Here is a 23,750-nt window from a genome sequence, read left to right as displayed (position 1 = left end):
CGCACAGCAAATGACATATTTATCCTGAACCTGGCCATAAATGACCTTGTGTACCTATTTGTCTGCCTTCCAACTAACGTCTACATGATGTTTGCAGACATTCAGTATGACCTGTACTGCCGTTTGATTTGGCCTTTAATGACAGTCACTGTCAATCTCAGCATCTTTACACTTACATCCATGGCTGTTTTTCGGTGCTACGTTATTCTGAATCCTTTTAAGGCTGAGATGCGTCATCGCTACGTACTAATCTGGATCTTAGGAATTTGGCTGCTTGGACTTGTTCTCGTGCTCCCGTTATTATTGGTGACAAAACCGAAGCTGGCAGAGCCGTCACAAGGGTGTACAGAGGTTTGGCCTTCCCCTCAATACAGACAGGCTTACACAGCTAGCCTGTTTGCACTTCAGTTTATGATACCTCTGACCATTATTGCTGTTGCATATGTCCGTATCGGCCTCGATTTGGTGCGTCAAGGTAGACACCAGGTACCAGATCACGCGGTACATCAAGAAAGAAGAAGAGAGAACATGCAAGTGATTAAAACATTAGCAACGATTGTGATCTTATTTGCTATTTGCATGCTGCCTGCCCAGCTAGCCTGGCTTCTTCACGACTTTGCTTATGAAGATAACAAAAGCTTGATAGCTTTTTTGTTCAGCTTCTCTCCCTCACTGCTCTACTTCCACAGTTGTTTGAATCCAATTGTTTATGGTACACTCACTAAGCACTACCGGCGTGGTTTCATCCGGTTCTTCTCTTACGTTTTCTGCTGCGGCTTTATGAGCTTGCTCGGAAGAAACTCGGCCGCAAGTCACTCGGGCGTAAACAAGATATGTGCAACCTGGGGCCACAGAAACCGTAACACGGACAGTAGTAGCATTGGTGAGTTCTGCCAACGAAACAATAACACGGAGGTAGTTTTGCTACACGAGGAACTATTGAAAGATGACGGAACAGAAAAAGTTTCGGAAGGAAAACTGGAAGAAGAAACTGTAGTTTAAGTCAAACACGCACATTTACCTTACGAAGTATAACACGAATTAAAACATTGTAGTAAAATTCTCAACATTTTCCTTGGACATATGATTGCAAAGACTTTTACTTAATATACTTTTGTTAAAAATAGAACGGGAGCAGTCCTCATGAGAGGGAGGAATCTTACTTGTAAAATAAGAAGAATTTCATCCTTTTAAATCAGTCTTATCGGTGCCAACATTGTTCAGCAAGTTCGTTCATTTAGCTGCGTTTTTAGAGGTAAAACTTGGCGCGTGAATAAGCTCATGTATCTTATGGAAACTTGCCGTAATATTGTCAGCAATACGTTCAGCTTAAACCTTTACGCCCAAAAACCAGCATGCATATTCTCCATACTGTTCAGTATGCATATTCTCCATACTGTTCTCTATACATTTCCCAAGGTGCTGACAAGGAGAATTTGTTTAACAATCAAGAGCTTCTTCAGTTGGTGAGCATTTCCATTATTCTTGTGACCTAAGTGTGTGATTCAGGGATGATATAGCACGAAGAAATCAGATGCGAGTCACTCTAAATGATCCAAGGGATCAACAGAACGATTTGCCCAAAGGGTGACAAGAAAATGTCACCTTTATACCGAGATTGATGCGTGTGCTTCTAAGAATCAACAGAAACCCTCCTAAAAAGTAATGCGAAGTACTAAATTTAGCAATGAAAGGATAGTAGGGCCCTGAAGTCGAATAAAACTGATAAACAGCTTACGATCGTATGGCAGAAAATATACAGCGAAACACCCGCGGGAAAGGTGGGGTGACCGCTTAATGCAGGTTGACCTCTTAATATAGGCTCCACAAAAAGAGGTATAATAAATAGCGATAAAAACGCTGTTTTATGCCATAATTGATCCTATAATGCACGAAAACTCGCTTAAAAATACTACTAACATTTACTTTGGGAGATAAACGTGGATTGAAGTTTACCTGAAAGATAATTCTTACTTTCATTTAAGAGGTTCTGCTTTGAGCGACTGTTCTATAAAAGTGGAAAACAATACAAACAGCTCGTTCTGACTCAGTAAAGGATGACGGAGACCGCAATAATAACAATGACTGTTTAATAAGGAAATAATTTGAATATATCAACAAAGTTGAAATGATAAATTTGCCACCGTTACGGTTATAAAAGCTGACGTTTCGAGCGATAGCCCTTCGTCGGAGCTCGACGAAGGGCTAACGCTCGAAACGTCAGCTTTTATAACCGTGTAACCGAAGGGCTAACGCTCGAAACGTCAGCTTTTATAACTGTAACGGTGGCCAATTTACCATTTCAACTTTGTTGAGATATCCAAATTATTTCGTTACCCTCACCGACGCAGCGCCAAACAGTTTCTTTAGAAACTATCAGCCTTTATTCATGTTTAATAAGGAGCTGTCCATTACAGGTTCGACTGTATCTTGTTTGCTACACTTGTTTACAACCAAAAGGTTGGGACTTCCATTAATAAGCCACAGAATAGCACAGCCACTCGCTTGTGTACATGTGGAAAGGCGTTACTTACTAAGAAGTGATTAACGCCATCCGAAGCAATGACATCCGTGATGAAAGTGTTCATTTGTTAAGTTGATGGTTCGAGGTTGAAACGAGCTATTTTTAACAACTAAAAAACTGAAATCTTTGCTGTGGACTGTTTGGATGCACCCTTGAATCTCGCACCAGACGTGATCCTAACAAAATTAGATGCATCCTTGTCTTTCCTTCAAATATCTCCACCTCACTTAAAGTTTGCCCAGCAGGCGCGGTATGTGAACGCGAGAAACACGCACAAAAGTGAGCAGTCCTTCACGTGTGACTTTTAGTTCGTACGAGCCGGTCTTGATCACTGGTCTAGCGCAGTATGAGACAAATCAAGCAATAAAAAGGGCGTTAAAACAGGCGTTCTGTTGCTGACACAAAAGGGCAGTTTTCAATTGACTATCAAAAAAGGGAAACCAATTAAAAGTAATCAGTACAGCCAATCGTGACAAAAGGATGACAACATCATTAGCCAATGAGAACTCAGTCAAAACAGGCGAACTACCAATAACGCGGGAAAACGCGGTTGATTAAACCATGATTGGTATTCGATTTGAATCTCATTGGTTGGGGGACGGCCCCAGTTTTCTGGACCAATCACAGGGCGAGGTGAAGAAAAAAAGAGTAATCCCGTATTAATTTGACATTCCAGTCAAAATTGCTCTAATGACAACATAGCATCAGACCCACCAATTTACTAGTGCGGGCTTAAAATTCTCCTCTTTGCCTCCACAATCACAAAGAAAGGAAGGCCCAAACCAATTACAACTCGAGATTCTGAGCTCGAGACTGATAGAAAGTTAACTTATGAATTTCACTGCGTCTAAAATGTCTTTTTTCTCTCTCGTTACACTTTCACTGGAGAATGGCGGGATTTGTACGACTCTTTTTCTTTGTTAACGGGTAGGTTAGTCAATCAGCACGTGAGGTTTGCACAATACAAGTGATTCAGCGGTAAGTGTTAGTCAACGTGGTGGATATGCAGTGAACTGGCATGTCAAGGTAGCACTTGTGTGGAAAAAGACGTTAATCAGAAGCTGAGTTTGATGGCATCAGCTTGACGTGGGGTCAAGTCTGGCCTACGGCTTGGTTTAATTCTCACTGGATAAGTCAATTTGCAATACAAGGTTGGACGATTTTTCGATTCGCAGCATCAATATGGCCGACGTTACTTCACGTGAAAGCGATGTATTCTTTGTTCTTATCATTGAAGCCCGTAACTTTTCAGCAAGGCGTCAGAGGCAACTGGTCGCCCACGAAAGTCCTGAAAAACATCACGAGGGTGGCGGGCACCACCGCTGGCCAGTATAGTATCGCGGAACCTGTGGAATGAGAGAATCTGAATAAGGCTTTGTTTTCACAAGATATGATCAAGTGTAGAAAGGTCAGCACAAATTAAAGTTATGGTCATTGACTTTGATTATTTAATAGTTGATAACTCCATGTTAATGTGCCTTCCGCTAAAAATGGTATTTTTTCAAAAAAAGTATTAGCAAATAACAAGTCAAGTGTTTCTGCTGAATTTCTTTAAATAGAATTTTCCAGCCCATAGTTGTCTCTCATTAATGTTAGGTCTCAAAAAAGGCTGCAATTTCTTATGAAAGAACCTAAATTCCATCAATTAACTCAAGGGTAGCATGCGATAAGCAAGAAAGGATATCCTCTATTAGCGATAAGCCGTTATTTTTCTGTAAGGAGAATTGACCTCAGCGGCGCGAACGTTGGGGGACCTGACACGTTCTCCCACAAACGAAAAAAGGTGCAACGTCTGATAGCAGGCTTGTGCTAGTGTACAAAAAAACCTTGCGTTCACGTCCAAATTAAGTACCTTTTTCCTATTGTACTCAGCTCTTTTCTGTTGGTAAGACCGACTTCTTCGAATGCACTAAAGGCATCAGCAGACATCATCTAAGAATTTCCATAGAATCAAACATTAATGATCACCGTATTTTAACTTTACACGAGTAATTAACAGATTGAATGAATCAAACGGTTACTAACCTCTGCCCATTTGTAAGAGTAATATCCAGCAGCATATCCACTTGCAAAGATGTGAAGAAACGAGCAGGGAAATCTGTCTTGATCAAGTGGTTTAAGAACAGTGTATTTGCTAGAGATCCGTTCAAGGACAGCAAGCCACGGCTCGGAACTGTTGGTAGAAAGTAATTTTAACTCTCTGAGCTTGAGCTGAAAAACCGTTAAATACTTACAAGTCAGTTCAATGAGCCTGAGTAAAAGATCTCTTAGGACTTAGGGTTAACATAGGGTTGAATTTTAACCACTGAATGAGTAGGGTTAGTTCAGTTTTCGTAAAGGAAGGTAAATTTGTTGTTTAACGATTAACAGAGGACACTAGAAAGGATAATCGGGACAACCTTTCATTATGTCGATCCCCTTTTGAATACCTTCCGGGCCGCAGGTGGAGAGAGACAGATCGTGAAGTGTCCTACCACAGAATACAATAGGGGGGTAACCTTGTAATGGAGTGCTGTCCCATTCAGGGATACTCCAAGTTGTTCTATGTTACAGAATCATGATAAGCTCCCTCTTGCAATCACACTACTTTTCTATCTCTGGGTATTTTGCGGAAGGGGGCGTTTTTGCTCTTCTCTTGTAAACTTGAAAATGAAAGGAGCAAAAACAAAAGTGGAAACTAAAGTTTCAGCTGTCAGGGACATTTAGGGTACTTACACTCTAATATATTGAGACTATTATTTCACACAGATGTCCTGCTCGAGAACACATCACAGCAACATAAGGCAATACTTAAGCAGAGACCTGTCTAGGAAACAGAAATTCAGATTTGTTAAGTACCTTGTGTGCAGCTCCATGTCGAGTGCTCCGAAATACAACTGACGTAACATCTGTGACCCGGCCATGAATCTACGAGCTACAAAGATCGAAAGCACACAGACAACACAAGATAAGTTAACCTTAAAATAAAAATAACTGGGCTCAGCTTTCAACTTTGCAGATCGTAGCATTCGTCAGTTACATCTGCTCACCCACAAGTTCCAGTCTGATGCTCAGTTGGTCCAACCGCATCTTCGGGGGTCTGAAGTTTGGATCCTCATGGCGATTCATTTTTTTTTTTTTATCCGTCAAACACTTGTGACAAATGATTAACACCTTTCTATGTTCCTTACATAAGTTATTGTAATTCAGCGCGATCCCATAGAAACAAATCACGCACCTTTGCAAACCTGTTGGAATAGTTCATCTGGTAAGGTATCGTTAGTGCGGTGATGGCCACTCACAAAATTCATGGTGGTTTTATCATACAGCCAATTCTCCATGAACTGCGAAGGAAGCTCTACCTAAGTAATAAAAATGGTAAGCTCATCTGAATAGGAAAAACATCGGAATAAAACGAGTGCTCACGTTTGCTCGTGTTGAAAGAAAAACCTGAGTGAGAGTTTCGGTCATTTCAACGCCTAATCGCAGAACTCCCAGGAGTAATAGTCTCTACGAGCACACTTTGTTGTAAAAAGGTCAAAAATGAAAGCAAACTGTGGTCAGTATTCTCCGTGTAAACCTCTGAGCCGAGGCACACGAAACACAATAGGTGCTTTAGTATGTGTTCAGCCTCCCAGGATTAGCGCTACTCTTGCTTCGAATAACCCAGCTCTGAAGTATAGCAGTAAATAATATATCTTAACGAGGTGTCGCCAAAGTGTCCAGACATGCAAAATGATGCTGACGCCGATGAGACCTAGTACCGCACGCCCGAATCAACCTCGTTTCCAGGGTCCACTCTCCACCTCCCCCCTAGAGGGAGAAAGACGACCCTAGAAACAAGGTTGCGCTCGAATTTGCAACCTCGTGATTTTATTAGGATGCCAGTTAGGAGACAAATTTGATTAACTACAGCTTCACTGAGTATCGGCTAAACTACTATGACAGAAAAACAAAGTGCTAAGCCGTGATAGCAATGAAAGTATTAAGGTGATATCTGACAGCGTCATAAATTACATGGATACTCAAACTCAACTCACTGCATCCCATTCGACATTTCGAATTCCAGCGGCATCCGAGTAAGGCACTGTAGTTAACATGTGTTGGAGGCCATGTCCGAACTATAAGACGAAATCAAAATGACATGAAATGTTTTACAAAACACTTTTAAGGTGGTTTTAGAGGCACATTCCAGACTCTTCCAGGCCCGGTCGGCAGAGACGAGCACACTAGCAGGCGAACGACACCTACCGGTTGCTTGGGGGAAACAGCAACGGAATCTGACAATCCCGCTATTTTTCGCCAGCCCGCTGTTTTGCTTGCCTCTACTGACCGAAAGCCAACGTGCAGGCCCCTTCCAGACTAAAGTAAGTCAAAAAGCACGAACAAGGAGTGCCTCCCTGTAAAATGATTCTGGAAAGAAAAAAATTGGACTGATGCTTTTTATGGGGGGAGGAAAACAAGTAAACCTGGGAATGGGGCCCTGTCCCTACTGGCGTCCCGCAGGCCACTAAACTGGGCTTTTGGTTATTTATCCAAATGATAAATGACCTGAGGGTCCGTGGATTCCATTCCTGGAAATATGTGGATGACACTACTGTAGCCGAGATCGTGCCGCGAGGAGAGTCGACCAACATCCAAAGTACTATTCATGCTGTTGAAACCTGGTTGTGCGATCAACGAATGACCCTAAATGCCGATAAGTGTAAAGTCATGAACATCGACTTTAAGAAGAACACTGAAGCATGCTGTCGAGCCTGTAACCGTTAATGGGTTGCAGCTCCGCCAAGATCTTAGGTGTGACTCTCTCCAATGATCTTACGTAGAATGATCGTATATCTGAGGCTATCAAGAAAGCCAATAAGAGATTATATTTCTTGGTTCTCCTTAGGAGAGCGGGAGTGGACCCTCGTGATATAATCAACTTTTACTGCACTGTTATTAGACCTGTCCTGGAATAGTGTTCGCCCGTTTTTCACCATGCATTGCCCGAGTATCTACGTAATGATATCGAACGAGTACAGAAAAGGGCATTAAGTATCATCTTACCAGATTGCTTTTACAGTCTATGCTTGAGTAACTATAATTTAGACACTTTGCAGTCTCGGCGCGAGGAACAGTGTTCTAAACTGTCTGATGCAATCTCTAATAACCACAAACTATCTCACTTATTTCCTACCAATCATGTAAAACATTATAACCCAAGGAGAATTAGAAAGTACGATCTCCCTGGCGCGCGCACCAAGCGTTTCAAGCGGTCCTTCATCCCAAGCATGTGCCGACTAGCAAACAACACTGCGTGAATATTCGATTGATCAAGCCTGCCTAGCATTACTCGATCTTAGCGATACTTTATCTTTTTATAGTTTCTGATATAATTGTAATTATTTATTATATTCCTGTATGTACTATACTCCTGTATGTATCTATTGTAACATAGTATATCTTTGTAAAATATCATGCAATTCAGCCCTTCGGCTGCGATGTAATATTTGTTTTTAAACTATTAAACTTAAACTTAAAAAACCTCGTAGTACGAGCTTGAACTAGTTGATTGTTCCAGCTCCCTACCACAATAAATTAGCTGTCAAATATTTCCTTAACGACCTTATTTTACAACTACATAAAATTATCACCTTCTCTCACTGTGAGAAAATAGTCAATTAACTTTATTAAATATTTACATTAAGCTGCTACTTTTGATAAAAAAATACTTTTATCTATCGTGAATTCGACGAAAAAACAGATGTTCAGCGTCTAGGGCAATTAGACCTTGCGGCAAGTTATATTTTAATTAGACTTATTGGAATAATATTAATCCGCTTGATAATGAAGAAAGTAATTGCTCCGGTCAAAGTTGATTTCCATACAGGAATTTCCTAGGAATAACCCTTCTTACATTTTCGATCCCTTTTTAATCTTGTTTTGGGTTAATCCCATGTGGAATTCACGATCAGAAAATACTATTTTATCTTTAATTCTAGCACATTTAACACCTCTTTCATTCAAGGTGATTGTATGTATGACCAACTGAATTTATAATCAGATAACTCGTTCGAAGAGCCCGTAGCTCTGGAAGTAGGAAGAATCAACGTTCGCAAGCACATCCACCAGTTTGTAAAAGAAAATTATCTCTAACAATCAGTTGATTACGTCATTATTTTAAGTTCACTTTTGGAAACAACCTTACAGCAGGGAAGACTAGCTCAGACCTTTTGGGTAATGTTATTGGGTAATGTTATTGGGTAATGTGATTGGGTAATGTGATTGGGTAATGTGATTGGGTATGTTATTGGGTAATGTTATTGGGTAATGTTATTGGGTAATGTTATTGGGTAATGTTATTGGGTAATGTTATTGGGTAATGTTATTGGGTAATGTTATTGGGTAATGTTATTGGGTAATGTTATTGGGTAATGTTACTGGGTAATGTTATTGGGTAATGTTATCGGGTAATGTTATCGGGTAATGTTATCGGGTAATGTTATCGGGTAGTGTTATCGGGTAATGTTATCGGGTAATGTTATCGGGTAGTGTTATCGGGTAATGTTATCGGGTAATGTTATTGGGTAATGTTATTGGGTAATGTTATTGGGTAATGTTATCGGGTAGTGTTATCGGGTAATGTTATCGGGTAATGTTATTGGGTAATGTTATTGGGTAATGTTATACAGGTAACAGTTACTGGGCTGTCAATCCTTGACCATCGTCATTTTAGAATCACTGTAAGTACGTAAAACGGATCCTGCATCATAAGTATTTTCCTTCGAGAGGATGAAGTTCGAGTATAGAGTTGTTTGTAGGTCGAACGAAACACTTTTTGTTTTTATCGAGCCAGACTTAAGCATCACACAACTTACTCCGGAAAGTTTAATTGATTAAAGGATTGAAATAATCTTCGAAGTTTTGTTCACAGATACAAAAGTACAGAATTACTACAGTTACATTTACCTCATGGAAAAGTGTCTCTACATCTCGGAAAGTCATCAGAGAAGGTGTACCGTCCGCACCAGGAGGGGACTGGTTACAAATTAAGTATGCGACAGGTTTTCTGTTGAGGAGTTCACTTCTGTCTGAATTAAAAAACATTACATAAAGCGGAGCTAACTTAGTATCCAGTGAATTAGTAGAGTCTGAGTTTGCACGTCTTAGTTTAAGTTTATCTATGATGCTGTAAATGAATTCAAGCAAATACACGCCTTTTCGGCATAATATCAATTAAAAGAAAACGCCCCTTTTGCCCTTAAACGCTTTCATTTGAGTTTCGTAACAGCAAAGGGAAGAGCGCTAAAAGATAAAACACAAACTGTCTGACGTGCCACTAATTGGTTTGTGTATTGAATCCGATTGGCTGAGGTGACACCGAAGTTCTCTGGACCAATTACAGAGCGAAAGAAAATCAAAGTGATCGCTCGTTACTTTCGACACCTAGTTGTATGCAGCTTTTTAAGAAGAGCAGATCTCTAATAAAGTATTATAAGATAGCACAAACACTATTTTGTAATGTAAAAAATAAAGTGCATTTCTGTAAGAAATTACTGAGACATTGATCCATCCAGGCCCCTCCGCTCTTTTCCGCCGGTCGAGAGTATGGATCCAAGTAAAATGACGCGATGTGGTACCCTGAACATGATTGAAGCAGAAAGATTGTCACCATAATGAAAAGGTTTTATAACCTTTTTGGTATAACAAGGAATCTATTGAGTGAAATTGGTTCTAACGAGTTCTAACAAAAGAAATAAAACGTGAGAGAGTTAGCCCTTCGTTAAAGTAAATAGAATGCGAATAGAACGCTCTAACGAAGGGCTGACGCTACCAAATTATCTGTATATATGGCAGCGTATCGTGGGCAGGAAATTCATAGCAAAACGTTTGCAGAGTCATATAAATAGGAGATTGACCCTTTTTCTCAAAGTACGCATTAGAGTGTCACAAATTTCTGGAAAGCGTGGTAAAAAGAGAAATAAAAAAAAAAAACTGAAGCGCAGAGGGAGCACGACTCTATGTGGTGAATCTTATTAGCTTTCCGGCATCTGATTGTTTATGAGGGGAAGAGTTTCTAGACCACTAATAGAGCAAAGTACAGCAAAACCAATGCAATCCCGCGATATTTCTTTATCTTCTGAAGCTCAACGCTCTTTTTTCACAGTTTCTTACAGAAACAATTCGCCTCTGCTGATAAGTGAATCAGTCGTCCTATTTCGTTTGAAGAATACCTCTTTCATCCATAATGTGAAAGAACCTTACATCCGGATGCCAAACTTCTGCTTCACCATCTGCTGACTAAAGTAAAACAGAATTACCACATCTATAGAAGCGCAGAGAAATGTTATCAGGTTCCCAAACCTCTCCACTCCTGATAGCTGAACCTCTTAGTGGGTAGTAAGTTAGTTTCACTAGGTCAAGAAATTCCACCAAAGTTCTCTAAAATGAACCAACATAACCGCTTACACTGAAATCAATCTCCCATATTCTGCGACATGATGCAGCTATGCAGTTGTGCCACAAAAAATTCAATTTGAGTGTTAGTAAAAGCTTTTTCCCGTATTGGTGACACATCGCGGTAAAAGTCCCGAATGATCATGCATTATACCACAATTGAAAAAAGGTCAAAAAAGATATTGCAAATTATTACCTTTGTTAAAATTGGATAAGTGATTCAAGTAAATTAATATGATTCCATAGAAAATTAAAAACGAAAAAACAAAAAAACAAAAACAGAGGAAGCAACAAGAATTGAAAAAACACCGAGAACTCAAGTCAAAATAGGACTTAATGAGAACTCTAAATCATTTTCTCAGCTATAAATTTCACACAAACATGATTTGCGTTACAAACTCTAAAAGGGTAAGAACAAGGAACATATGTATAGGATTTAAATTCAACCAAACAGTAAAAATACTGGTCAGCAAATATGTATAATAAATACATAACAAACCTTAATGACTATTCCAAACAACTCAGAAGAAAGTTTAAAGAGTCCTTCAAGTACCCTACAAATACAGTTGTGCGGGTAAACAACAACAACAACAACAACAGCTCTGCCTATTATACAGATTTTAGTGTAAAGCAAACAACTCCCTGACTCAATAGTACAACTGTATGATATCTATACCGTAAAAGGTCTAAATACTATTCTTATCCTTCACAAAGGAAGAAGTTGTTATACTGATCCTGTGCATCAATGACTGACTTTTTTATTTTAAAAACAATATCGAAGTTAAGTTCAGTAAAGTTATGACAGATGTATGTAAAAAGAAAAAAGGAAAAATGATCTGTTCGTACGTGCCTACGTGGGTATGGAGAGTTGACGTACCTTTAACATTTCTTACGATCCTCGCAGTAGAGAGCGTTATTTATGTAATAGCGAAAATCAGACCTGAAAAAAATCAGGCCTGTACGGGATTCGAACCACTGACCTCTGCGATACTAGTGCAGCGCTCTACCAATTGAGCTAACAAGCCAACTGGGAGCAGGCCGTTAAGTTGATTCGTAATAAACCCGTGATGATAAATCAGATACAATGAATACATGAAGTTCATATATTTTGAACTGCGGTTGTAGATACGTATGATGCACGATCCTCGCAGTAGAGAGCGCTATTTATGCAATAGCGAAAATCAGACCTGAAGAACTCAGGCCTGTACGGGATTCAAACCACCGCCTGTTAGCTCAATTGGTAGAGCGCCGCACTAGTATCGCAGAGGTCAGTGGTTCGAATCCCGTACAGGCCTGATTTTTTTCAGGTCTGATTTTCGCTATTGCATAAATAGCGCTCTCTACTGCGAGGATCGTGCATCATATGTATCTACAACCGCAGTTCAAAATATATGAACTTCATGTATTCATTGTATCTGATTTATCATCACGGGTTTATTACGAATCAACTTAACGGCCTGCTCCCAGTTGGCTTGTTAGCTCAATTGGCAGAGCGCTGCACTAGTATCGCAGAGGTCAGTGGTTTGAATCCCGTACAGGCCTGATTTTTTTCAGGTCTGATTTTCGCTATTGCATAAATAGCGCTCTCTACTGCGAGGATCGTGCATCATACGTATCTACAACCGCAGTTCAAAATATATGAACTTCATATATTCATTGTATCTTTAACATTTCTATCGGTTTATCTAAAGTGTGATTGATCACTGCAAATGTATTTTGAAATGGTATTCTTGGCTTGAATATTTCATTGCTGTTTGTGTAAAACATAGTTAATTGAGGCAATTAACTATGTGTAAAACAAAACAATAGAATACTCCATGGCCACTTGTCTCCTTTTTTTAACAGATGGTGACATCACAACTCAGAGGTAAAATTCATATCCTCATGTGGTTGTGTAGTATCATCTTCACCATTTTTGTACAATCAGTTGAATGCGTGTTCTATGTAACTTTTTTACAAAGGGCCTGATATCAAATCATACCTTGTCAATTTATTAAGATCTTAGAAATAAGGACAAAAACAGACAATGAAACTCTGCCCTTTATATCTCAACATCAATGAGTTTCTTAATAGTATCATTTGATACCTTGGTAATGGGAAGAAAGGCCTCAGCTCCTCATCAGTGAAACTTCAATGGAATGTGAACAAAGTTAGTGTCAGTGAAATCACATTTGTAGAGGTGACCCTCTAACTCCCAGAAGAGACCAAGACAGAATTTCTCCTCAGTGCAGTGTCAACACAATATTCGGCAGACAAGTCGGGATTATTAGTTGATCCAATGCTAAATTCACTGAACTAACATCATGAAAATTGTATGGCAGACAGTAAAAAGAATTAGTAATGAGATCTTAGGAATGACAGGGCAAAATAATGATGACTTTCATGACTGCCTCACCTAAACAGATGTTCCTTTTGCTTCTGGGACCAGTAAGCTATGTCCCAATGTTTCAAATCATCGACAAAACCATTTTCCTGAGCAAAGTTCTTGAAAAGAAAGTTATGAAAAAGTCAAGATTAAGTTAGTTTTATTGAAAGGCAAGTTGGTGGCCTTGGGAGGCAGCAGGGTGATGAAATCTGGCCATGTTAGGTGTGTTTTTTCCTTGGGAAAGACACTTTACTCTCACAATACCAGCAAACTGGAAGAGAAACCATGATATGCTGTGGAAGGATATGTCACCTTGCTCACAACACCATTATATTAATGCTACGCACCTAGCAGTACATTACCATAAGAGCTCGTCTGGTTTTTGCAGCATGAAATACCCTAAGTATTGGCTCAACTGCTGGATGGGATACTCATCAAATGTAATTAATTAATTTCAACTTTTTTGGCACTGTCTAGACTCAGCCAATGAACAAGGTAGAATTTGTGCATTTACTATACGTGTTTAAAGAAACGGTTGGGATCTTTTGCCAGGCAAAACAAACATATTAAATTAACAACATGAGCTTGATAAAGGTGAAGTAAATTTGGTGAGAATATAAAAAAAGAACAGACACTTCAACCCTTGGCAGTTTGTCAGAGAAATTTTTTCTCAAAGAAGGGCTGTACGTCTTTTGAATTTTTCTAGTCTATAACAGCCTAAGCTTTTAATTAAGGTAAAAATCTTAGATAGGAGAGGTAGAACTCCTCTTTTCTTTACAGTTGACAAAGAAATAGGTTAAAAAAAATTGTTACAATGTATCCCAGTGGTAATGCTAAATATCTTACAGAGAGTAACAAGAAGAGAAAATCTTCAACTTAGTTGCCAGAAAAAGAAAGATGTCAAAGATAATTGAAATGAACAATGGACAGAAAAATATCTGACAAAGAATGTGTTTGATAAATGCAGATCCTTGCACTGTGCAGGATGCCCATCACATAGGAGCTCCACAAATGGACTAGTTTATATAAAAGTTTGTTTATGTTGGTTGGTGGAGCATCTAATAGCAAAACCTCAATGTCTCTGACCTATGTCCCATTTACTGTCCCAAACTCTTGACAAGTAATCATGTTCAGCTTTTTTCAATACTAAAACTGGATTCCAATACATTACCTGCAAATTGATTAGTTCTTTTTCCGCAGCTAATTTACTCTTGCTATGTAAATCAGTGATCATTTTCCAAACTTCAGATGGGCTACCAGCCATTTTGGAGTCCAGTGATAGCATTGCATAGTTCTCAAATCCTAGGAGAGTAGCTTTCTCATGTCTGTAATAAAAGTAATTATAAACTGAGAGATTCAGGCTCTATTTAAACTAAAATCTAAACCTTCTGCATTACAAGATTTGGCCATCTTTGTCCTTTGTAGATCTGATCCCCAACTTAGATATACCTCACTGTGCACAGCAAGTTATATACTCCAAGGTAAATTTATAGAAAGATTTACCAGTAACCCTAAATTGGTTGTCTAGTGATCTTAAGGTAGATTTCCAGTGTTGCACAATGCATAAGTTTTTCTGTATGTACAACATGCATAAAGAAAACAGGCAAAAGCTATTTCCATTGCTCCTTAAAAAAGTAAATACCATGCACTGGCCCATGCTAGTTAGTTGAAGGCTCCCTAACTTTCTCTGCACTCTGATGATTGCAGTGTGCATAAAATGCAAGTTAACGCCTTGAAATAAACATGAAAGAGGAAAGATGACAACAATAAGTGGCAACCCTGTAAGTCAATGTATGCATTTACACCTGTAAATGTTCATTTCAACACGTCATTTTTCTTAATGTACTTTCACATATGTGGACAAAAACGCGACAGTGGAAATCCAGCTTAAGCCTGGAAAGGCTGGGACCACTATGTAGTAACTAGGACATGAACTTTCACTCAAACCACCCATAAGAAGCTGAAAGCCAGGGTTTGACCTCACTACACAAGAAATGTACCTTAATTTTCTTATTTCTTCAATAATATTTGAATTATCACTTTCTCCTTGCGATGCTCTGGTTATGTAAGCCATGTACAGTTGTTCTCGCAGACTTCTATTTTGGCTGTTGGTGAAAAACAAACATTAGGTTTGTTTGCTTACCAATATATGTACAACAATTTTAGTTATCATCAATCAACAAAAAGAAAAAGAGAATGGGAAGTTTACAAAGGAGAAAAATTAGAAGGACAGAAACAGTATATATAGTGGCTGTTCTTACCTGTACTTCATGAATGGCTCAAAGCAAGGCAAATCCAAACTAAGTTTCCAAGGTCCTGATCTGGGATCAATGTTTCTCCTGATGACAAAAACAAGTAGAGTAGCATGCTCTTATAGAGCACCTCAGCAATAAACTTAACTGAAGGCAAACATTACTGGTACAGAAGACATAATTATAAAAATGTGCTAGAAAAGTCACCATAAGTAGCATCTTTATTTAATATTAAAGGTGACAAATTATATCCTAAAAATTATTACATCATAGAACCTCTGGCCTTCTTAAGAGAGTTTGTCATAGAATTATTCATTTTTCAGTTAAAAGAGCTGGTTTTGTTTAAAAGCATAAGCTTATATCTCTTACTGTTGAGTGGTATAAAATACCAGAATAAGATCAAACATAAGTATAGGTAGATAATGACATTCTTACTATTCCAGCTAAAATCATAGGTGAGGATTGAAAGTATTCTCTCAAAGCAACTTTCTCAAAACTCCATGTGTAAATTCTATCAATTTCTTTTCAAAAGACTTTTTTTTCCAAATTTGCATTGCCAAACTAAAGGTGTGGTTTATCTGCTTGTATGCCAATGTTTATGATAATCCTTCTTGAAAGAAGAGAAAGTGGGCAATTGTAATTTATGCAACTCGTGTACAAAACCTCTCTGACAGAAACAATTACGCATCCAAAAGACACCTTCTTGTGTAAACAAACTGTAATGGTTGTTGGATAACCACCATCTCAATGTTAAAAATTGTTTGAAAAAGAAATTCAACCTTGCTTCTTTAAGGTCTCTGTGACTTTCTGCAGCTGCTGCCTCTGCAGTCATCTGAAGAAGAGATTCCGGCAATCCTCTGACATCATCTGGGTTTGTTAAAACTAATGAGAAGGCCTTTGTTGCATCCAATACATTGTTACTGAAGGAAATAACAATACCATTGTGAGACCAACTGGGCAAAAGCATTTAAACATTGATTACATAATTATACTTTCTTGCAAAGTGACAACATACTTAGCATTTACTGCACCACTTTGAAGCTGCCTCACAACATCTGTCATTTTTCCACAAATTTTCATATAAACATAAGTCTATTACAACATGCCAGCACATCATGTTTTGTTAAGCAACACAACCTCATAGGAGTATGTTGAAACCAATCGAATCATGCAAAAAAACTCTTATAAGAGTTTGCATGATTAATTGACAGCTAATTATGTTTGAATCAAAATCATCCCAAAAGCCTGACATTGACAAAATGATCAATTACCAGAGAACAAAACTTACAAAACTACCAAAAATTTTGAATGATGCTGGAGAACAATGCAAGAGGCACCTACACAAAACATTTAAAAAAAAATCTTCAAAGGAGAAATGTCAACTTCACAATATCTCTCTAACGTTGATAAATTGGATCGGAAGTTTCCAAAGTTTTAGTACAAATTCATCACCTTCAAATGTAAAAAGTAAAAACTGAACAAAATAACTGGCAGATGTACTGTCAAACCTCTTGTTGGGGCACACCTGTCTAATAAGGACACCTCTCTGTTATAGGTAGTTTCTTACGTCCCTAACAGATTCCAATATACACTGTAGTTCCTTCACAAAACCTATATAATACAGACATTCTGGTCTTTCCTTTCCATGTCCAATTAAGAGGGGATTATCTGTACCGATAAAAAAAATCAGCTAGACTTTATAACTTTGTTTTGCCCACTTTTCACCTGAATTTGTTTTTCAGTTCAGCAAGTCTCAACTGTATAGCATTAAATCTTTCTTTTTCTTTTCCTCTCAGGGCCACTCCCCCATTTCTAGCTGATCTTAAAAATGATGTCACTACTCTTTGCTGTCCTTCATCAAGACCCACACTGAACCCTTCAACTTTCTGATAGAGAAAATAACACATCAAATTTTAATACAAAGAGGCAATTGAAAATAACTTGTATTGTAGAAAGCAACATCTTCTGTAACACTATTACAGTCATGCTTGGAGACTGAGCTGAGACTGAATATGTAGATCTGCTTAATAACAGTCTAGAACATTTGACATCATGATTACATTATGAGTAAGTATGAGTGCTTAAGTGTACCACCAAGCACGGAAAGATAACTGCAAAAACATTCTAGCCCACTGAAAGATCAAGCCACACCTAGACCCTGGGAACAGGCTCTATATTGCTGAGGAGTTTACATAGTCTAACTGGGAAAACTTACTGCAGTTTTAACCACAAAAATCTTGGAATTGTCTACACTTGAATCTTTACAGATTCTGAAGCATCTGATTACTTGCCTGGTTTAAGGTGGCTGAACACAGTTTTTGATACCTGTGTTTCTTTTACCATTTTCTCTAAAAACCTTGATCTCTTGGTCGCCAAAACTGGCAGCAAGCAAGTTAACAACACAAACTTTGTTTTTTTGATAGTTAAGCTGACATATGTGCCATTGTCATGGCAACTTGAATTCATATAAACAGGCCTTTAAAATTGGTTTTGTTCATTTGTAGAAAATCTAGTCAATAGTTTTTCTTTATAATTTGCATGCAACGAGCTTGTAACGATACTCACAAGTTAACACCATTTTGCTAACAATTTAACAGAGAGATCTTTAAAGTCCCTAGGACACTTATTTTTTTTTTATTTTACATCAAAATATAGTGACTCTAAAACATGTTTTTGCAACATTTGTGGTATTTTGCCCTTTTCTGACTTTTTCATCAAGTTATATAGTCTGGCAGAGTAAAGAGGGACTGGGCGCCGTGACGTCACAGTAGGAATCTTGTGGAGAGAAATAATCTTCATGGAGTCAGGGGTATTCGAAAAACCCCAAATTACACATCGAAATGGCATTTTTTGGCTAAAAAGATTGTAAACAGTAGCTTCCACACTCACTTTGCTTCTTTGATAAACTTGGTGTTACTACTGTTACATCACAGGTTCCACTACTATTTAACACGGCCAAAGAGATATGGGGAGCCTAAGTTCAATACAATTTTGGACTTTTATCACCTTGTAAAATAACAAAGACACATCAGAATAACCCACAAATCTTACCAGACACCCTCTACATACTTCTATTTCTATAATTTAATGCTAAAAAAATAGGTGTCATAGGGACTTTATCCCTTGTCGAAGGTTCACTCAATTATCTAGAATTTCCTTTGTTAAAAATCAATTTTTTTCAATACTCCAGTTACTTACTTCCTAAAGTATTTTCGTGCCAAATTTCGTGAAATTCTAATGAGTGGTTCTCAAGAAATAGGTATATTTCAGAGAAAGCAATTTTCCATGCAATCGCAATTTTTTTACTTATTACACATGCCCTGCATTTAACTGGGTTCTCTCTGTAATGACGAAAAGGCTGAGAATTACTGGGTTCTTTGCACCGTTAACTTTGTAACATGTCTTTGTAATAAAAGATTAAAGCCCTCAATACACTGCACCAAGTATAGAGAAAAATAGCACAGATAGTGTGGATACGTCAGTGTTGAGTAAATAAAACGACCCCTCTATCAATGGCATGTTTGTTTTTTTGCAGTCCTTGCTCATGTGCCGAATTGCATCAGCAAAAGCAAGCACGAAAACTGTATTCATCCATATCAATAGAAAACTTTTTCTCCTACACAATGCAAGAAAAACAATTTTTTCTTACCTGGAGAGCATCATATAAAGGGACACTCTGTGAGACTTTCATAGAAGCTTGTACAACCATTGGTTGAACCTGTAAAACATTTTGAAAAAAATGAACAACACTAACAGAAGGCTTCAATCAGTGAAGGTAACAACACTAACAGAAGGCTTCAATCAATTAAGGTAACAACACTAACAGAAGGCTTCAATCAATTAAGGTAACAACACTAACAGAAGGCTTCAATCAATTGAGGTAACAACACTAACAGAAGGCTTCAATCAATTAAGGTAACAACACTAACAGAAGGCTTCAATCAATTAAGGTAACAACACTAACAGAAGGCTTCAATCAATTAAGGTAACAACACTAACAGAAGGCTTCAATCAATTTGAGGTTTAACCATCCCCCATGGCATTTGAACTTAAGCAGATTTAATTGGTTCATTCCAGTTCCCACCCACTTGGGCATAAATTGTGTACAACTGCCCAACCCAAACACAATTTTAATTTGAACAATTCTTTGTGCGATCAGCAATTGTAGTAGAATTTAGGGAAGTCACATATAAGTTTTGGTGTCACTGTTTAGTTTTACACTTATTAGCATCATTCTATGATGTGAAAATTTCCTTCTAAACCATTTCCTCTCACAGTGGACTTTTTGGGTTGGTTATTAAACAAATTCCAAGTTAGATGTCTCTTATGGAAAACCTACAGTTTAAACATTAACCACCTCCCGGTTAGCTCAATGGATAGAGTGCTGGACTGTTGTGTGGGAGGTAGAGGGTTCAAGCCCCAGCCAGACCAACACTCAAGGTCTTAAAAGAATTGAGAAGAATATGCTACCTTTCTATAACATCAAGTCATGGTTAGATATTCTAGTCTTCTCGGATAGGGATGAATAAATGGAGGTCCCATCTCCTACAGGGAGATGGGACAGCATCATAAAAAGGGTAGGAGACATTAATTTCCCACACACGAGATTACTGTGTGATGGATGTCCTCCCCTGGGCTGGAATGGCTGGGATTTATTGGGTGGACTACTTGCATGGTTCGCATATGTTCCGTTCTAGTCCTACCCTACTGCGGTAATGCAGTGAAAATGGTTAGAAGAAAGATAGAAGTAGAAGAACATTGTTTCATTGTTTCCCAGTCAAGGGCTAAACTATGTCATATATTGGGGGAATGCACTGTCTTTTGAGCGATTTGGATGCGCATTTTGAAGGTTTGACCCAACATGGCCTTAATATCCAGTCAAGCAGCAAATATTGGTGAAGAAGAAAACCTTTTTGGGTGGGATGGTTATTCTCTGATATAGAAAGTAAAGCATAAACCATAAGACAATAAGACCTTGATGACAAAGGTAAAAGCATACGAGGAAATTATGAAAAAAGTTAACCCAAAATCCAAATCGGATGAAACAGGATATAAATGAAAAATGCTGGAGGTGGTTAAAACCACAGTCAAAGAAAGAAAAAGATTTTAATTGTCATGCCATTGTTACAATAATGACTAGAGTATTCTCAACAGCTGTGTGCAGTCGCAAGTACAGACATGGAAACTGTTGCTTCAATAAACTGAGGCATCTAGCGCACCTATGTTGTAGCGTATTTTTTCTCAATTCTTTGGCTTGAGGATTGCATAATAAAATTATGCCCTGCAAGTACAAACATATCCACCAACACCCACTTAGCCTCCTACGCAGACATTCTTTGGGCTCGTCATGCAATCTTCCTCCCCCACGAGTGTCTGCTGAAACGAATGGGTCGTTTAATAAGACTAATCACAACGCACTTCTCGATCAAGGCAGCGAACTTTGAACCTTGATGAATTTTCTCTTGTTGACGGTGTTTCCTGGGCATTTAGCCAAGTGCTTCCACCGAGTATATCATAACTTTCATGTACTGTTCAATCATTTTCGGCATTAGAAGAAGTAGAACTGGTAGGGGATTGTTCAAATTTCAGTGATTTTGTTGCAGATTGTTGCTGCACTTGTAAAGCTGTTGTAGGTTCGATTGGCATGTCAATGTTCTCAATGCCCTGTCCTTTTCAGCGGAATTTTGACGTAAGTGTTTCGTTCTATTTGCTACTTTTTTAAAGTCTTCCTTTATCTCATCCTAAAGGGATCACAATTTTGTTTTAGCTTTTTCAAAATGAAGTAACCGCTTGTAGCACTTATTGCAGACGAACGGATCAATGGACGAAAACACACTCAAATCTGTTTGCACAGCAAATTCAATTAAGTGTGCAATATCCACTGAACTCTTACCAAACACTCTTATTCTCCCTGCGGGATTAACGGAAAACTGCACAGAAAACAGTTCTTTCCGATGATTTTTTTCGGAGTTTCTCAAGTTAGGTTTTGAGACCTGTTTTCCATGAGTAATAAGAAACACGAGAAAATTAAACCCCCTCTTGGGGGTTGTTCTATCACAGCTTATGATTGGCTTTCTATTGAACAATAACCAAGGGCCAATTGGCTCTTCGGTGATCTCCACATGCTCTCCGTCTGATCTGTTTGAACAAAGGGAAAGGAATGTGCTCATTCGCTTCAGCAGACGTTCGTGGGGGAGGAAGATTGCATGACGAGCCCAAAGAACGTCTGCATAGGAGGCTAACACCCACTAGGATGCCATCAATAACAGCTTCTCAAAAATGCTCAAATCATGAGTCCATTCAGAGAAACAGGATATTCAATAGACCACCCATTTTCTTTTGTTACAGCCCCCCCTCCTTTTCTGTTCACATTCACTGAATACACCTTTTCCAAGTTATCACAGTTAAGTGATCTGGACCTTGATTATCCTGATTTTTTAGGTTGTAAAATGTTGTTCTCATAAAACATTTTTGTAAATACTTTGGAGCATTTTGGCAATGATGCACAATGATTTGAGAATGTACTTTTATTCTTGCATAATGTTGATTAAATGACACATTTCAGTTTCATTTTTGGCTCATTGATATTCATATTTTCAATTATCCAGACTATTCAGCCCAGTCCCTACGAGTCCACAAAATCAAGGTTCAACAGTACACATAACCCCCATGATCAAATAACTCGTATGCTAACCTCTGGGATACGAGGTATACAATACTACAATATCAATTATGACAGAAGTTTAGAGCAAAACAGCATAAGTGGTAGCCACATTAATATACCTTTTCATAAACATCTCTCAATTCTTGACTGTTACGAACTCTATTTAAATGTGATGTAACTCCCCACGCATAACTAAGAGGACTGCCTATCTTCTCTAGTGGTTCAATTATAGTTGACCAGTGTTGATCAATCAGTGATTCCTTTCCTCTATGTAATTCTAGAAAAAAATCAGCTTGGAAAGATTAATTATTCTGAATGATTCCATATGCAAGATAAGAAGTAAAAGGATCATTTGAATTTGCCATGAATGGTAAAGAGGACTCGACAAGTAGATGATTTTGCTCTTAAACAGTTTCTTTCCTCTTGACATAACCTCTTGAACCCAATCAAATATTCTCATTGTTTCCCACTTTTTACAGTACATAAGCACAATTTTATAAACATATCTGACATAACACAAAATCATATATTCTGCAACACCACTGTCAGTTAATTATCATTTAAAAAACGAACACAAAATTTTGCAAAGAAGCCCAACACCTGCAAAATATTCTTCAGGCTACAAAATTCAAACACAGAAAAACAATTTTGGTGTTAAACCTCTCAATTTAATGTTAGTAAAAGCTTGAATACTCAGCTGTAAATCTACCACGCAAAAATGATGAAAGATGAGGAAACAGTACTGTAACAGCCTATCCTAGAAATAACGATTTGCCTATCATGCAAGACTACGAAGGTAGTACTTTCGCTTACAGATCCGATTTCATAGAAAGTATACAGTTTGTCCCAAGGGACCTAAATTTACAAGGGATCCGTTTCTCCAGATCGATTTCTGCCCAACACTAGTAACGTTCACCATTCTCGACAAGAAAGAAAAACTAATTTGTTACGTTAATTAGTGTAAAAGAAACTTTACAGGGATGTGTCGATTATTTTTACAAAAGCTGACCTTGTAATTTTGTTTCGAACTTCATAAAGTCACTCTTGAAATCGTCAGTCAATTTCTCGATGGCTGGCGCTACATGGGTGGTTTGAAATTCATTGAAGAGTGGTAAAGCTTCTTGCTTGAGAAAAGGATTGTAATCACTCGCAGTGCAAATAGGATGCTTGAAAATCCGTATCTGTGAGAGAAGCGAAGACAGATGGAAACATCGAAGTGAGTCTGTCCAAAGATTCCTCAACCTTGGCAAAGAACCTGCTAGATACGCCATTTTGTAATTCCGCTAACTTAGGAGAGCGCAGGCGCAACCCTGACTCCGATATCGTTACTCAAAGCTCTCTCTTCTCTGCTACCCTGTGGTTGAGGGACCCAAAGGGGCACTGGTAGCCCGTATACAGTCCCCCCTACCCTCCAAAAGAAAATCTAGAAGTCTTGAATTAATCTTATAACAGGAGTAAAAACTAGTGCATCTAAAAGACAGTAATGCTGCGGCACATTCTGTTGATAGTGACATAATTTACGCAATG

The 23,750-nt window shown here is 38.4% G+C and overlaps 2 protein-coding genes across 6 annotated transcripts in view; one reads left to right on the top strand and one right to left on the bottom strand.

The window, feature by feature from the left end:
- The window catches only part of LOC111321929 (neuropeptide FF receptor 1), a 24,103-nt gene extending 22,368 nt beyond the window's left edge, over window positions 1-1,735 (top strand). For all 5 annotated transcript variants that reach the window (XM_022924947.2, XM_088734995.1, XM_022924950.2 and 2 more), the window contains one exon: window positions 1-1,735. This exon is cut by the window's left edge and continues 486 nt beyond it. In XM_022924947.2, the coding sequence (XP_022780682.1) occupies window positions 1-1,002 (1,002 nt within the window). In that variant the 3' untranslated portion in view covers window positions 1,003-1,735.
- Window positions 1,736-2,361: 626 nt separating this feature from the next.
- On the bottom strand, window positions 2,362-23,532 carry LOC111321896 (uncharacterized). The gene is made up of 20 exons (XM_022924896.2): window positions 23,233-23,532; window positions 22,343-22,500; window positions 19,209-19,277; window positions 17,285-17,445; window positions 16,339-16,479; window positions 15,569-15,646; window positions 15,308-15,412; window positions 14,479-14,632; window positions 13,338-13,426; window positions 13,029-13,070; window positions 11,442-11,496; window positions 10,720-10,786; window positions 10,043-10,126; window positions 9,455-9,576; window positions 6,544-6,624; window positions 5,742-5,865; window positions 5,363-5,438; window positions 4,550-4,697; window positions 4,377-4,456; window positions 2,362-3,870 (listed from the first exon to the last, which is right to left on the bottom strand). The coding sequence occupies exons 1-20, from the start codon at window positions 23,492-23,494 to the stop codon at window positions 3,753-3,755; spliced, it is 2,214 nt and encodes a 737-aa protein (XP_022780631.1). The 5' UTR covers window positions 23,495-23,532; the 3' UTR covers window positions 2,362-3,752.
- Window positions 23,533-23,750: the final 218 nt, after the last annotated feature.

This window comes from Stylophora pistillata, chromosome 10 (assembly GCF_964205215.1).
Source record: "Stylophora pistillata chromosome 10, jaStyPist1.2, whole genome shotgun sequence".
NCBI classification, from domain to species: domain Eukaryota; kingdom Metazoa; phylum Cnidaria; class Anthozoa; order Scleractinia; family Pocilloporidae; genus Stylophora; species Stylophora pistillata.
Note: the sequence above shows the minus strand (reverse complement) of the source record. Positions and strands in the feature narration are given on the sequence as shown.

Excerpts from the sequence above, each read along its gene's own strand:
- LOC111321896 (XM_022924896.2), bottom strand. The coding sequence starts at position 23,494 with ATGGCGTATCTAGCAGGTTCTTTGCCAAGGTTGAGGAATCTTTGGACA. Across the intron at positions 19,278-22,342 it reads TGAGAGATGTTTATGAAAAG|GTTCAACCAATGGTTGTACA; the intron begins GTATATTAATGT and ends AATGTTTTACAG. Across the intron at positions 4,457-4,549 it reads ACTCTTACAAATGGGCAGAG|ATGATGTCTGCTGATGCCTT; the intron begins GTTAGTAACCGT and ends GGAAATTCTTAG.